This window comes from Bombus pyrosoma, linkage group LG11, assembly GCF_014825855.1.
Source record: "Bombus pyrosoma isolate SC7728 linkage group LG11, ASM1482585v1, whole genome shotgun sequence".
NCBI classification, from domain to species: domain Eukaryota; kingdom Metazoa; phylum Arthropoda; class Insecta; order Hymenoptera; family Apidae; genus Bombus; species Bombus pyrosoma.
In genome coordinates this window covers 8921476-8936426 of record NC_057780.1, presented here as the reverse complement: position 1 = coordinate 8936426, position 14951 = coordinate 8921476, and the positions used below count along the sequence as shown (strand labels likewise).

The 14951-nt window shown below is 36.7% G+C and overlaps 1 protein-coding gene across 1 annotated transcript in view; it reads left to right on the top strand.

Moving 5' to 3' along the window:
* The window catches only part of LOC122572681 (UNC93-like protein), a 55800-nt gene that overhangs the window by 5849 nt on the left and 35000 nt on the right, over nucleotides 1-14951 (top strand). Inside the window, exon 2 of the mRNA XM_043737971.1 lies at nucleotides 8746-9476. Within this exon, the coding sequence (XP_043593906.1) occupies nucleotides 8762-9476 (715 nt within the window). The 5' untranslated portion in view covers nucleotides 8746-8761. The remainder of the gene's footprint in view (nucleotides 1-8745; nucleotides 9477-14951) is intronic.

The window sequence follows — 14951 nt, the reverse complement described above, 5'->3', positions numbered from 1 at the left end:
TAAAAACGTAAGAATTATATTTCTGTTTTCCAATTATTTTTACCAAAGATCAACATTAAATTTTCTAATACTCGTGTGTTCTATATACGCGTGATAATCGAGATTCTACTATACTTGGCCTTAATCAATAAAGAAAAGAAGCAGAATGGAACAGAAAATGAACGAAAGTTGGCATAAATTTATGAATGGAGAGTTCTTGAAGCTTCTAGAACATTCACGTAGATGCTGATAAGTCGTAGGGTTATTTATTTACACATACGATATACTTAACCATACTGAAACTTAATCGTTAAACATAATCAATTATTTTAAGAGACCAACAAAAAAGGAGAAAAGAAAAGGAAAGAAAAAACAAAAAGAAGAGAAGAAAGCAGAGATCATAGTATGAATGGAGAGTTCTCGTAGTTTCCATAAGATTTAAGTAGATATCGGTAGATCAGACAGGTGTATTTGTATATATGCGTTTCTGTCGAAATTTCAACGAGTCTGGTAACATGACTTTCGATTGAAAGACGATCGTTCGTTGCATTATCGTAATACACGGCAGATCGTAATAGCAAGTCTGGACACTGGTGTGTAGCGTAAAGGCTGCATAGTAGACGGTACGCTTACGCCTCGAAGCATTTCGTTGTGAAACGATTGAAGCATTTACGAGTCGATCGTTCCACGAGGACTTTCTAATCCGTCGTATATACGTACAGGGTGTCCCGCAAGGTGTGCCGCGAACGCTGCGAGTGACAGATTCCTGAGTCGAAAACACGACGACTCGCGTAGCCTTTTCGCGACACGACGGTCGCACACTTTTCAGCCGCGATCGAACCTGTTTTTCAACTGGACGATCCAACGCATATGAAATACATACGTGGACTTTTTTCTTTACAAATATCGCAGGTACGTGACAGGTTTATGATATGGAGATCCGGTAATTCGCACTACTTTTTCACCATCATTTCCTATTCCTTTTTTCATTTTCGCTGTAATCATCGGATGTTTTGCTCGAGTCACTCAATGTAGGCGGAATCACACAGAAGTATTTATTTTCAAACGTGAGAATTAGACTGCGAATATTTCCTTTTTTTTTTTTTCTTTTTACTAAGCATTTGAAATCTCGATGGGGGTTTATTTCATCTTACGTATGGCGTGTGTCTTTAACTTGTAAATAGACTGCGGGTATTTATGCAGATTCATATTTTTATGAAGATAATTAAGAGAAACATAACCCGGGTAGAAAATTGTTTTACGTAATAAATATTAAAAGGGGTACTTCACTTTCGATACTTTATATAGCACTGGAGGATGTGTGACGCGGGTTATGCGCGTTTCTGTACCTTCAAATTTACGCATAAAAGTAAGTGCTTAAAAGTCCGCACTCTAATAATAATCTTTTGAATGGACGATGAATACAGCTATCGTGAATAATAAGCAATTTTTCGATCATTAGCCAATCTACCTTTCAATTTACATTTATTTTCCCGCAAATATTGTCGATTATAAATTTCTGACTTGGAAGATTTATAACTTTAGTTCAATTGCATAAATCTGTTTCTCAACATGAAAATCTTATCGCGAATATCATACGAGCTTCAGGCTTTTTTATCGTAAAGTACAACAATTTACGCAAACGTCTTTCAATTAGTATCATCGATCCTAAAAATATAGCGAATTATAACTGTTTGTATCGAAGGTGCGAGATATCCTGCAGTTTTTAAGTTGCGCGACAAAGTTATAGCCTTTTTTTAAGTTATAAATGAACCCGTTTTTCGATTTGGCAATTTTAAGGCACGCTCGAAATACGCGCGACTATACGTGAATATTGTCGCGAGTATCTCGCGTACATAATCTTCTTGATATCGTATGCGTGTTCATTTATTCGAATGCGTCGATAAAAACTGCGTTCAGTGAGAAACGAATTTGCATACGCCTTCAGGAATGCGGTACACGCAGGATGCTATCCAGATAAATATTTTTCAACGTGCAAGGGTTCGGTTCTCCAAATTTTTCGCGTCTACGGCAACCCGAGAATTCGTTTATATTTATTTAAAAGGTGGTAAAATACGTATTTAATTAATGATCGAAATTACCGATTTTCGTATATGCTTTTATCGTATATTATCTAATTAGATAAGAGTACGTATTTAGATCAACTTTGCACGAATCGTACACCTGCGTTTATAAGGTGTATGCATAACGAAATAAGAAATTGGATTCTCAAAATTCTTTTAGCGCATTTATACATGTGCGCAATGAAATACAAGTGTTAGCATAGGTCAACTTTTCTTGTAAGATTCTTCGTAAATTTGTAAAAGATCATGATCTTTTATTTAATTCCTTTGTTTTCTTTTTGGTGAGATATGAATTCAATTAGGTCTGAGGATTGCGAATTGAACAACGATTCTAAAATTATTAAATTCAACGTTTCATTTCTCACTATTCTAATACCCACAAACGATGATTGTAAGAACCTGCGATATTTTTAGTTTTACAACACCAAACAAGATAAAACAATATGCGTTTTTCCAGTGACTTTTCACGACCACAGGTTGACTTTATCGTCAGCCATTCGCGCATTCTTATCCGAGGAAAGGTTTCGAACGTGAATTATATTGTTTAAACGCAACAATAACAACGCACAGCCGGGGTTCTTGCATCATTCGGGTCAGCTTTATCCGTATTTACAATGGCGCATACGGGTGATCACGTACTGTTGCAAAACAAAAGCGGGAATTTTCGAAAACAGTATTTTCCTTGCAAAAAAGTTATTCCATTTAGATATTAACACATTCGTCTTGTTAATCTCCCTACGTTCATCGATTCATTTTTAATCTGTAATTAAGATTTTCTTTTAAAAAGGTTCTCGTTCAACAGTTTCGGAAGTTTCTCGTTTCAATCTTTTAGCAATATTTCTTTTAAAACATCGGTCGTCTTTTTGTTTGCTGAAAAGAGAACAAGATTGAGCCATGAAAAATCGGGGACTATAGTCGAGTTAAACTCGCATCACTTATACGATAGTAAATAACAGCAAGTGTTCATTGATTGATGACTATTAGATTCGTTCGAACGATCTGTGAGCCATCGTTGAGAAATAGCGTGAAAAGAGTTGCGAAAATAGAAAAAAAAAAAGAAGTTTGACCGTTTAAAAATCAAGGTAAACTTTGTACTAGAGAACTCAAGTCCTGGGTTTTTTTCTTTCCTATAAGACGCGCAAAAAGTCAGGATAAAAACATTTGTCGACAAAGATTACACACTTCGAATAAGGTAACGAGTAAGATTAGGTACAAAGTATCAGGATAACTGTACGTCTTTATGAGATACAGTTAACACGTTTTGTAACGTACGATCTTCCGCAACTGATTTGTTTTATCCTGCTGATTAATTTAATTACATTATACTTCATAGGTTTTTCTTTTTTATCCATTCACGGCCGTGTTCTTTTCAATTTTTTATCAGCTTCTCTGTCATTCTGCCACTTTTATATCTTCTGCATCGTACTTCATAGCAGAAATCAAGGCTGTCTTGCACAGTAATTGGTTAAGTAACGATATTAGTGAATTGACAAGTTACAAATAGTAGTTTAGAAGCTTTTATTTCACAGTTCTGCTGGTAGTATATCTTTCTTGACAAATATGGTTGAAATATCAGGAACACGATCAACCGACTTTACATCGCAGAAATTAGACATTTTAACTATTTTTAACACGTGCGACGATGTCTGAAATGATGTAAGAGACCAATAAAATATCCAGTTTTTATCAACGCGATGAAAAGATAAACAACCGAGAAGAAGAAGAAGAAGCAGGAGAAGGAGGATTAAGAAACGAGATATATCTGTCGAGAAAAGAAAACGCGAGGAAATTTTGAATGCCGGCCAAGCAATTTATCGAACCTTGACCTCGTCGTGGTACAAGTTCGCACTCCAATTAATTTCAAAGTCTACGCACGCCTCTCTCTCTCTTAAGCTATCTTTATATGCTAGAAGTTGATAACACTTTGTTACGTCCTATACATGCGTAATGCAATCCAAGTCTGCAGAAGATTCGTTTTACGACCATCATTAGCATCAGCTGGTTTCCTAGCCGGTTAATGATAAAAAAATCAAGATACGGGAAATTAGCTTATTTTACTGCGACTTCTGGGAATGCGTTTAGACGCAACTTTTTATACAACGGAATAAAAAGGAAGCTCGTCCGTCGAGGTATTAAAACCCAGTGTAGAACCTGGATTAGCAGCGGGACAACTTCTGCTTTCCCAATCAGCCGGATTCATCGAAAAGGATGCCGATTAATTCGACGTTTTATAGAAATCGTCTTTAAATAACTCTTTCTTTTTTTTCTTCTTTTTTTTCTTCCTCTCACTTCTGTATGATCGATGATCGAAAGCGACGTTCTAAAATCCCACGGTCTAAGATCCTTCTACGTATTCCTCTTTATATGTATATTCGGTGACGAAATGTCGTTTTCTTGTGCTATCTTCGAAGAAGAAAGTACCGTACATAATCGACAGTAAGTATTCGGATACGTATCCTTTACACTTATGGGAACAATCTTAACAGACTCTAGTTTATTCGGTTTATTCGCTCGAAAGTATTCAGACGTTTGCTTATGTTTGACAGGATATAATTTAATTTCGATATTACGTTTCGAAGATATTAATATTCCAATATTATGATAATGAAATGCTATTTTCATCTGCAAGAATGCAGTAAGTTATGGAATAAATTATACAATTTTTCAACGAGGTTTGCAACAACACGTTCCAGGAAAGCACAGACTATCTACGTAGCCTCCTTGTACAAATCAGAGGAAAGAAAGTTTGCCTAAATTTATATATCATGATTAATTCAAGCAGTATTACTTGAAACCAGTAGATACATCGGGGAATCACATTCCAAATTCTAATACATATTATCGGGTTTTAAACAAATAATCGAAGTTTGTTATTTGCCCATTGCACAAGAAGATGACAAATATTGATAAAAGTCAGAAAACAAAATTATCATAAGTTTCTGGCGTAATCTTCATTTGTATTAAATATCAGTAGGAGTCCTAATGCTCATGGTCAATAATGTATATTCGTATACGTTCGTTGTTAATATACGAAATTTATAGGTTGCATGGGCAAATACGATCGAAAGTGTCACTAAGTTCTATTCTTAGTGCCGTGTCCATTTGTTTGTAAGAAGAAGAAATGGTACAACAAGATTGGTACAAGATTCGCGGTTAAAGCAGAGTTGAAGGTCGTTGGAAACTGGTTAGGGTGGGTATTCTGCTTTCGTGGTACTACACTTTGGTGGCCGAATCGTGTTCAAGTAAGTCAGGGTCATACAAACCGTGTTTCTGTGCTACCGATATAAAAGTGGGAATTCAGTTATGTGTATTTACCACACGTACCACGACGCTTAATTACGCATACCGAATTACCGATTTTTTTACGAGTATAAGTATATTCTTTGACGTGATGTGTAAACGCCACGTGGCGCCCCTTTGCTTTCGGAAGGAATTGTAGTTTCTCTTTGGGAATTCACATTGATTTTTAATCGTGTTTGCTGCGTTTATAGAATTTTTTTACAGTGAAATTGTCTTAAACATGTTATTATCGAAATTAATAAAATCTATTAAGAATCTTTGGTATTAATTACAAATGCATATGTAGCACGTTAAACGCAAATATGCAAATAACGATAATATTCTAGTAAAAGTAAATTAATCTTATTAAAATTTTATTTAATAGAACGAGGTACAGAGGTGTTCCAATATTTCGATCTCTTCAGTTTGCATCATTTTTATTGACTTGATTACGTTATGTAATCATAGTAATAAGATTTACTGGAATAATCCATACTTTATTGAAGTTTGTCAAGCTGATCAGGGGCGCCCGTTAATCGAATAAAATAAATACTCCAATTAAAAAATTTATATTTTCAATTAATCTAAATCATATTTACCGATAATAATATAGAGCCTTGTACGATAATTATTGCAACTTTAATTCACAAAATATTCTCATCTTCTAATGTGTCTGTCGCACGATAACCGTGCGTTTCAGCAAAAAACAATTCTCATATGTTTTCTCTTTGGAACATGTTTTCTCGAAGGACGAAACGAAGAATTCTCGTATCGCGCGCTCGCTTGGTACGGCGGTATTCTTGTTATGCAACAGAAAGATTAGTTATATCTTTTCGTCTTGCTTTTCCGTGGCTTTGTCTTTCGCTGAAGAATGAAAAAAAGGAGGAAGAAAAAGAAAAGAACGTTCCCGATTGGAAAGGAACGCGAACCTCGCGTTTTATCCGCGTTTTACTCGTCTGATACAAGGAAACGCGACCTTTCGAAATGGCGGGAAAGGTTTTTGCTATAGTTGACAGGTTTTCCGTCGTTTATTAATACGTACGATAGCCTTCTGCGAACGTTGCGTTGATCTTGATGAACGATCACAATGAAACCAAGGTTTATTTATTCTTCTATATGTTCCCGCGCGTGGATTATCGCGATTCTATTGCTTTAAAATTTTTCAGCTTTTGCATGTTATTAACATCGTCTTTACATGAATATATCAGGCGAAGACGAGTGTATGCGATGTATTGAAGTAGTTTTTTTTTTTAAGCTTTAGGTATAATTCACGATCCAAGTGATTTAAAACAAGATACATTAATGTACGATAATCTTGATTAAAGAGAATAAATCTTAAAAGTATCTGGAAATAGAAATACGCTTCATTAATATAAAATAACAGGAGATATTTTTTCTACGAAAATATGAATTTGCACGAAGATTCGCAGCTTAATTATAATATTTGACAAGCGAAACAAAACTACATTTGGGTTCCAATTCTTTAACCGCCTGCATAAAGACATTCCCAGGCAATTTATTATATTTACATAATGTTTCTATATACATAATATGACACAATCCTTCTCAGAAAATCTCTCAATGATATTCATCTTTTAATATTAAAATTAGCTTTTTATCTTTCTTGATTTTTAATTAGACTGAATATTTGCAATTAGTTGGATAATCCATTGGGTCATAGATGGCCATACCAATCCGAGTAATATGCTAAGAAAAATGTTACCATAAAATTGAAACATATTCCTTCGCGTATTACCTGCGAGAAGAAAAGATCTTTTTCCGAGCCTTCGAGAATCACCCAAAGGCAGCAGGCTTAATCAATCTCACTCTCGATCCTCTCTATTCCGCTCCCGCTTGTCTAATTCAAATTCATTGCGGCAACTGTTTAAAGCATGTACATCATATAGCGAACGATATCGTGCTTAAAAAGTCGTCAGAGCTGTGTGCCATTATTTGTAATGGTCACGCACGATCATCGAATATTCCGCTCCAACCGCGAGTGAAATTGCTCTTTAAGCTTCTGGAGGTTTCCACCGGTATCACTTGGTCGTAAACAAGCGGGGTCGTGGAACGTTTTCTGGCGCGGAAGAAAGTAAGCAAGTTTGAGAAACGCTGCGAATGAAACGAAGATTTGGCGTAGGTGGGGGGCAGACAGGGCGCAGAAAGAGTTAGCGAACGAGGTGAAGGTATTGCGAGCGCCGGTTAATTGCGATGCACGCCGTGCGACACGTGTCACAGCATTGTGCGGCCGGTCACGCATTCCCATCGATTACATCGACGACAAACGAATTTACAAGCGCAACTGGAACGTGATTCGCGAACGGCTTCAATAAGGCCTTTCCAAATGGAAAAAAGAATGAGAGAGAGGAGAGAGAGAGAGGAAGGGAGAGGACGAAGGGAAAAGAGGAGGAGAAAGGAAAGGATTCCCTTTAAACTGCACGATCCGTGACGAGGTCTTCGCACGCCCCTTCATACCAATGAACGGCCCGTTATAAATCGCTTTTACAGAAATACGCGATGTTGCACGCGCGCCACCGTCCATAACTATCAGCTCGTAATATACGAGGCGTTCGTTCTGCGCCTCCAATATCTTGTCTTCTTCAGATGCTTTTCTTAGATATATAACATTGGTTGAAATATTTCTCTCGATAAATCTTGGCATTTTGGATTTTATTCCTACGGTTGCCCCGAAGGAGTATCTTATGGTCGTGTTGAAAGGGAAAGGAATCGTTTCTTCTTTTTAAGGAGGGTCTGTTTCTTTGAAAATGTTAGGTAGGGAATGGTAAACGTTTGAATAATCGAACGCAATATTATTTCACAGTGATATCGAACTTTGAAGTAGTTTTTGTTTTTTGATAAATCCACACGTACATTCAATTTTTGGAAATGTATAAACGTACAGAGTACACTAAATATATACAAAATAGTAAAAATATAATAGAGTAAATCCGATATATCAATACTCACCAAATTACCATATTGCACGTACAATCAACCGATACAAAAGTCAATGTTACATGTAAATATCAATACTATAAATCGTATACATGTAAATTCATCTTCGTCTAAAAAGCTGCTTACTCATCAGTCTGTTATGCAACCATCTTCATCTTGTCTCTCAAATGTAAGAATCTATCTCTATCAAATCGGATATACCAAAGTATGTTAGTATAACGGATTAAAAGATTACAGTCTAATACAACTAATACAAACATTAAATAATTAAATGTATTTAATAATAAATCACACATAAATTCATCTTTATCCAACAGTTGTTCCCTCACCAGTCTTATACAATCAACATTTTCCCTCTTCTTTCTCCGATATAAAAATCTCTTTTTATCAAATTAGAATCTATCCCAGACGAAGTATATTAACAATCAATTAATCAATAATGTTACAGGTAGCAAACACGTAGAATGGTAGCCTCACAACACGACGGTACCAGAAGTGTTGGTGGCGGTGGCGGTGGAGATGGTGGAGGTGGCGGTGGCGATGAAACCGTGTACACGGTGACCGTGAGTGGTGTCGGTTACAGGAACGAGGGTTACAAGGACGATGGTAACGATGGTATACCTCCTGAGCCGCAGAAACCACCGCAATTATCGTCCACGGACGACGATACCCAGTCCAGAAAGTTCAAGCTCTCCCGCGGCGAGAAATGGCGGATCTTAAAGAACATTAGCACCGTATCCGTAGCATTTATGGTGCAGTTCACCGCGTTTCAAGGCACAGCGAATCTACAATCGTCTATCAATGCCAGTGATGGTTTAGGCACCGTGTCCCTATCAGCGATTTACGCGGCTTTGGTATTATCATGCATCTTCGTGCCAACCTTCGTTATCAAAAGGCTCACCGTGAAATGGACGTTATGCGTATCGATGCTGTGCTACGCACCGTACATCGCCTCCCAGTTCTATCCAAAATTTTATACCTTGGTACCGGCTGGCGTGCTTCTTGGTTTGGGTGCCGCACCCATGTGGGCTGCCAAAGCCACCTATCTCACGCAGGTCGGTGGCGTCTACGCGAAACTCACCGATCAGCCGGTTGACGCCATCGTCGTCAGGTTTTTCGGGTTCTTCTTCCTTGCCTGGCAGACTGCTGAACTCTGGGGAAACCTCGTGTCGTCGCTTGGTAAGTGGTGGCCTTATTTATTTTTACTTTTTCTCCTGTTTTCATTTCTCTTTGGTTAAATATGTATTGTACCGTTTTATTCTGAAACCTTAGAGCTCAAGCAACTTTTTATTCTTTCGTTGTTAAGTTTTGTTTCTTTCTTTTTTTTTTTGTTTTGTTTAAATATAATGTTGTTTAATTGAAAGCTCAGGGAATTTCGTTTATTTCGTTCTATCTCATTTTAAAATTTTGAAAGCTCGGAAATTTTCTATTCGACTTGTGTTTAGAAGAGTATTGCGTAGAAATTCCAATTTTCGGCTATTTAACTTGCGTTAAATTTGTTGTAGGAATTTTTTTTTTATTTGATTTGCGTCAAGCTTATATGGAAGATGTAGGAATCTTTTTTATTTGTCATGTATGTAAAAAATGGAAAGAAAGAAGGATGTTTGAAGGATTTCAGTTTTTTCTTCTGGATAACATTGAATGAACTCATGGTGAGAGGTTAATGTAGCGAAGTCCATCGTTCTCAATGTTAACCTCGTTTATCATTACTATAATCAACATTAACATATTCAATGATGGTAGTCAGTGATCGAATCTCAATAAAATAATAATTGTTATTTAAGAATTTATTTAAAACGAAGTCGTATAAAAGACAGCTTATTGAAATGAAATTTCCTATCCTTATTAACGATTAACATCGAACGATCTTTATTATAATCGTTAATATCATATTCTTATTAACGATCGATATAACGAATATCTGCCATAGATAAATCTATAAAAATTACTTTGAAAGCCAGGCTCACACATCGATTAGCATATTAGAGAAATTTGATGCAAAGCTAATGGTGCAAAATGAGGACGATAAGTCGAATAGAACGGAATTACGTAGTCAATAGGTGTTTTAAAACCTGAATTATCGTTCAGTAGTAACTCATAGGATAGCAAAATTGTTAGACTGCGTTAAAGCATATACATTCACCGAAGCAGTAACATAAGGAAATCCAGTAGAAAACATACCACGAGCTACCCATCAATACTATAAATCAGCTCTAATTAACGGTACCGTTAGGTTAAACAGAGTCTTCCTCATCGAATATGCACGAACTTCATCCGGCTCAAAATTCCCTCGAACGTTTACCGAATGTCCTATCAAAGATAAAAAAAAGAAAACCAAAACACGAATATCTCGAACCACTGATACCTTCGTTCTACTTCTACTCATTCACGGTATGAATTAATCTTTTTTAATACATGGCCAAAAGTTCCTTTCTGAGAAGCATTTAAAATGCAAATTGTTGAGGCCCATCTGATCCGAGGACCTTCGAAGTCGTCGAAGTCGTTTCGAATGAACGATTCTTAGAGAAGATCTTCAAGGCCAGGCGAAATCGGTGTCAATATTATTTTGTCCCTCATAAATTTGGTAATCATTCGATTCATCTTTCTCTATCTTCCCGTATCTGCCAACATACGAAATTTACCTGTCGCTGCTGATACCTAATTATTATCTACCATGTCTGAACAGATGGCCTCATCAAGTGCGAAACACTCGTGAGATCACGCTGCTTCGTAAACAACGCACGATTGCGACACACGTACATACACTCCTGTCCATAAGTATTAGGTTATTGAGAAAATTCGTGAAATTAGCGAAAGTGAACCCAATGATGATCAATATTTCGCGGCATTTCATTTGCAATTGTTTTCAGTCAGTTTCCATTACTAAATTCCATATTTTAAACTTGTGACCGTGAAAGGGAATGCCAAGGATTCGTTCGTTACTCTTTTCGTCACTATTTCTTTCACTTATATTCTTACAAACTGTACGTTCGTGGTAACCAGTTGTATATATTCTAATAAAAGAATTTGACAAATACAATCTAGACACTCGTGTCTAATTACAAAGTTAACGAAGTCTCCAAATATCTCGTATAACACACACGATATGCACGTACAAGTTTTCTATGACAAGTATTTAAATACTTTTGTGAGCCACTTCGTAAGCGTTCTAATACTTATGAAACAGGAATGTACGATAGGAATATACAATATACAATACACGCATGGTGTATGTAGCAGTAATAACGCGTGCGTAGTCAGACTCGTCGGGCCAATATTCGGTCCTTTCCCTTACTGGCTGACTAGTTGCCTGGCTGGTTGGTTAGTTTACTGGCTGGTTGGTCGATAGGTTGGCGCGAGATCGACGACACGACAACTCTCGTGCTTGCTGCTAACTGCTAACGTTCTCCATGGACACACTCGGGTTTCGAGCGGTTCTGACTGACAACATCGAGAGACTCGCCGAGAAAGATAGGAACGTTCGAGGAACAGCGATGGAGAACACTTTGCACGCGGGAAGAAACAAGATTTATCCGGTATAAACCCGTGATAGTCGGTTTCCGTACCACCTCGTACGCATTCCCTGATACTTGGGCGGCGGTAGCGCGCGATTTAACTGTTTTCTATGATTCGAACCGTTCGATCGAGCGATCGGTTCTTCCTCTCCGGCGGGCAACGGCACTTCCGTTTACTCCGCTTAGCTCTGCACGCGCGATCCGCTCCTGCCTTCACGGCAGATACGTTTCAGGTAAACAAACGGTGGTTCGCTTGACTTTTCTTCTCTTTTCCCGCTCCATTTTTTTCCTTTCTCTTCTTTTGATTTTCAGGTTTCGTTGATTTCAGGATTCTGAATCAGGATTGATTGATTTCAAGGTTTCACATGTACATATGTATTATTATCGACAAAGTTGTAACAATCTTTTTTTCCTGTTTAATGTATAAGGCACATGTATGTATAAGGCACAAGGTGTTAGAACGTCATTTATCTGTCATCACGTGTCATCTATCTCTAATCGATATTTCTATATGCCGTCCTTTTATTTTCCGTTCTATTAATAGAAGTTTATATACAGATCAGAGGATTTAGTTTTCAAGAGATCATTTAATTCTTAACTGTTGCTATCTGTTAACCTCTATAGCCACAATGGTAAGAAGCAATTGGATAGCGTAAATTAATCGATGCAAAAAATTACAAATTAAATGTTAATGCAACGTTGGCCCTTGACGGATTGAATGATAATTGAATCGACACGACGTATACGTCAGTAGCAACGAATATGTTCAACGAACACTAAATAACATCTCTTTCTACTAAGTGATATTCAGATAAATGGAGTTCTATTGTAATTGAATGGAATGAGGAGGGGATTACGTGTTGACGGCCTTGAGTGGACGATTGATTTCGAACGAACTATAGGCGCGCCTCGTTGCTGAAACCTGTTTTCATCCAGTTTCTTCCGATATCTTTGAGACTGTTTGGAGAGTATGCGCTGTTGAAAATGTACTCCGTGGATCGTGGTGTTTCGCGATAGGAACATAGGAACTCTCGATTGCTTGATTTTGCTAGCAGGTATGTTCTGCAACATAGTATATAAACACTAGAGTAGAGTAAAACCTGTACTTCGAAGCATGATAGACACGTGCACGATAATCGAAACGCGATGAACATATCCGTGAAACAATGTGTAACCGGACAAAAAGCAAGACAGTGACTCATTCTATTGCGAGTACATAATTCTTTATAAACACACGTTCCTTAATTACGTTTAATTTATGTGTTCTGATGGTTTACGTTCAATCAGAAACTATTACTTGTATTCTGATCGTCGTGCATTAACGGAATGCTTTTGATGAAGATGTATACAAGTACATATTTACAACCTCTCATCGTTACGTTGTTCATAGGTTCATTTCTCAAGTTCTCTGGGAAATTAATCGAAACACTTCAACGACGCTACATTTCCCTAATGTCTTAATGTATTTCCCCGTACAAACTACACTTTAGTCGTTTAATGTTTCTACTGGAAGATGTGAGGTACGCTTAGTCGACGTGGGATCCAAAATGTATCTATTTTGAAGTAAAGGGCATTAGGTTGAATGCAAATGTAGAAGAGATGATCTGGATGGAAATAGGTTAATTATAGAAACGCAAGAGAAAATATAATATTACACCGTAATTAGGGGATATCACTAATATAAGAACATACCATAGAGATTTCGCTTTCTTATTTATACTAAAATACGTTCGATATATCTGCCTTTGATTTAGATAATTATTCCACAATTCATGAATCGATATACTACATTATATATGTATTTATAATTATAAATATTAATCCATTTGTTTTATTTATTCATTTTTTCATCATAAATATGTTATATACATTTTTCATTGTTACAATTTAACTCGTCCGAATCATAAATCAAGAGGTGAAGTTACATTTTGATTACTACGTTCATTAAGTATTTTCTATTCTCCTGGATGGATACTAGTACATATTTAAATCCTACATATACATTTAGGAAAGCATTGTCTGAATCTTCTTGCCATTTGGTATTTCATCCAAGTAGTACCCATACATTTTTTCAAATTTACTTGGCTCTGGTTCAACAACTCGAACATTACACACCTGACACGTGTCTACAAATCTCCATAAATGCATACAAATATTCTCGATCTTTATATTCGTCGCTCAAGTAACCGAGAAAATTAGTGTAACATTTAAATGGCAGCGCTCTTTAAATTCGTGAACTTTGTTCGCGAAGAAAATTGCATTCCAACAACACATACATACACGGGCCTGCACACACGTCACAGTTGAATATATTACAAGTTGATAAGTAGGACTTGCGGACAATCGGAAACGAAGGTGGGAGACATTGTAAACATACTATGATATTATCAACGACGCTCCGGTGAAAGTTCCTGTCGTTCGCCGTCCGATGACCGCGTACATGGATTGGCCGATGTAAATTCCAGAATATGTGGATACGTTTCGCTCTGATGTCGTATAATCGCCGCTTAACACGATATTTGCATGTTCGATGAGCGAGGTTGATCGTGATACAAACTAGCGAAGAAAATATTGGACTTTTTCTATTAACTTCGACATGGTAGAAATCGTACAATTTGTTTCTATTTGACGATGATCTCGTTGAAACTTTTCGATTATACTTTAACCTTTTTGTTCTTATCACAGCACTCGTATCTTGTTCAATTTTTTTATCTGCCTTGGAGAATATATGTATATGACACGGATCGTTAATAGATTGTAATCAGATGCATGAATAGTTGCATACATATCATTCGATTGTCTTGCAAAGTTGAACAGGATCTTGATAAGTTGTTGGGAGATTTATGTTTGAAGAGATAAGATACATTTTGCTTAAGGTCCCATTCCTTTGTTTATGTTTCTGAAGGAATTCTATGTGATGTACTTGGCATTTAATATTTGTCGGATATTTAGTCGACCAACTGTGTGTGTTAGATTTTTACAAGATGACAAAATTACAGACAAATAAACAAAGGAGAGAAATAGTTATGTACGTGAATAACACACTTGAAATATAATCCTCAATAGTATACGGAATTCTCGAGAACAGTTTAAAAAAGGTACGAGTATTTCCAAGCATGAATAACGAAATAATTACAAA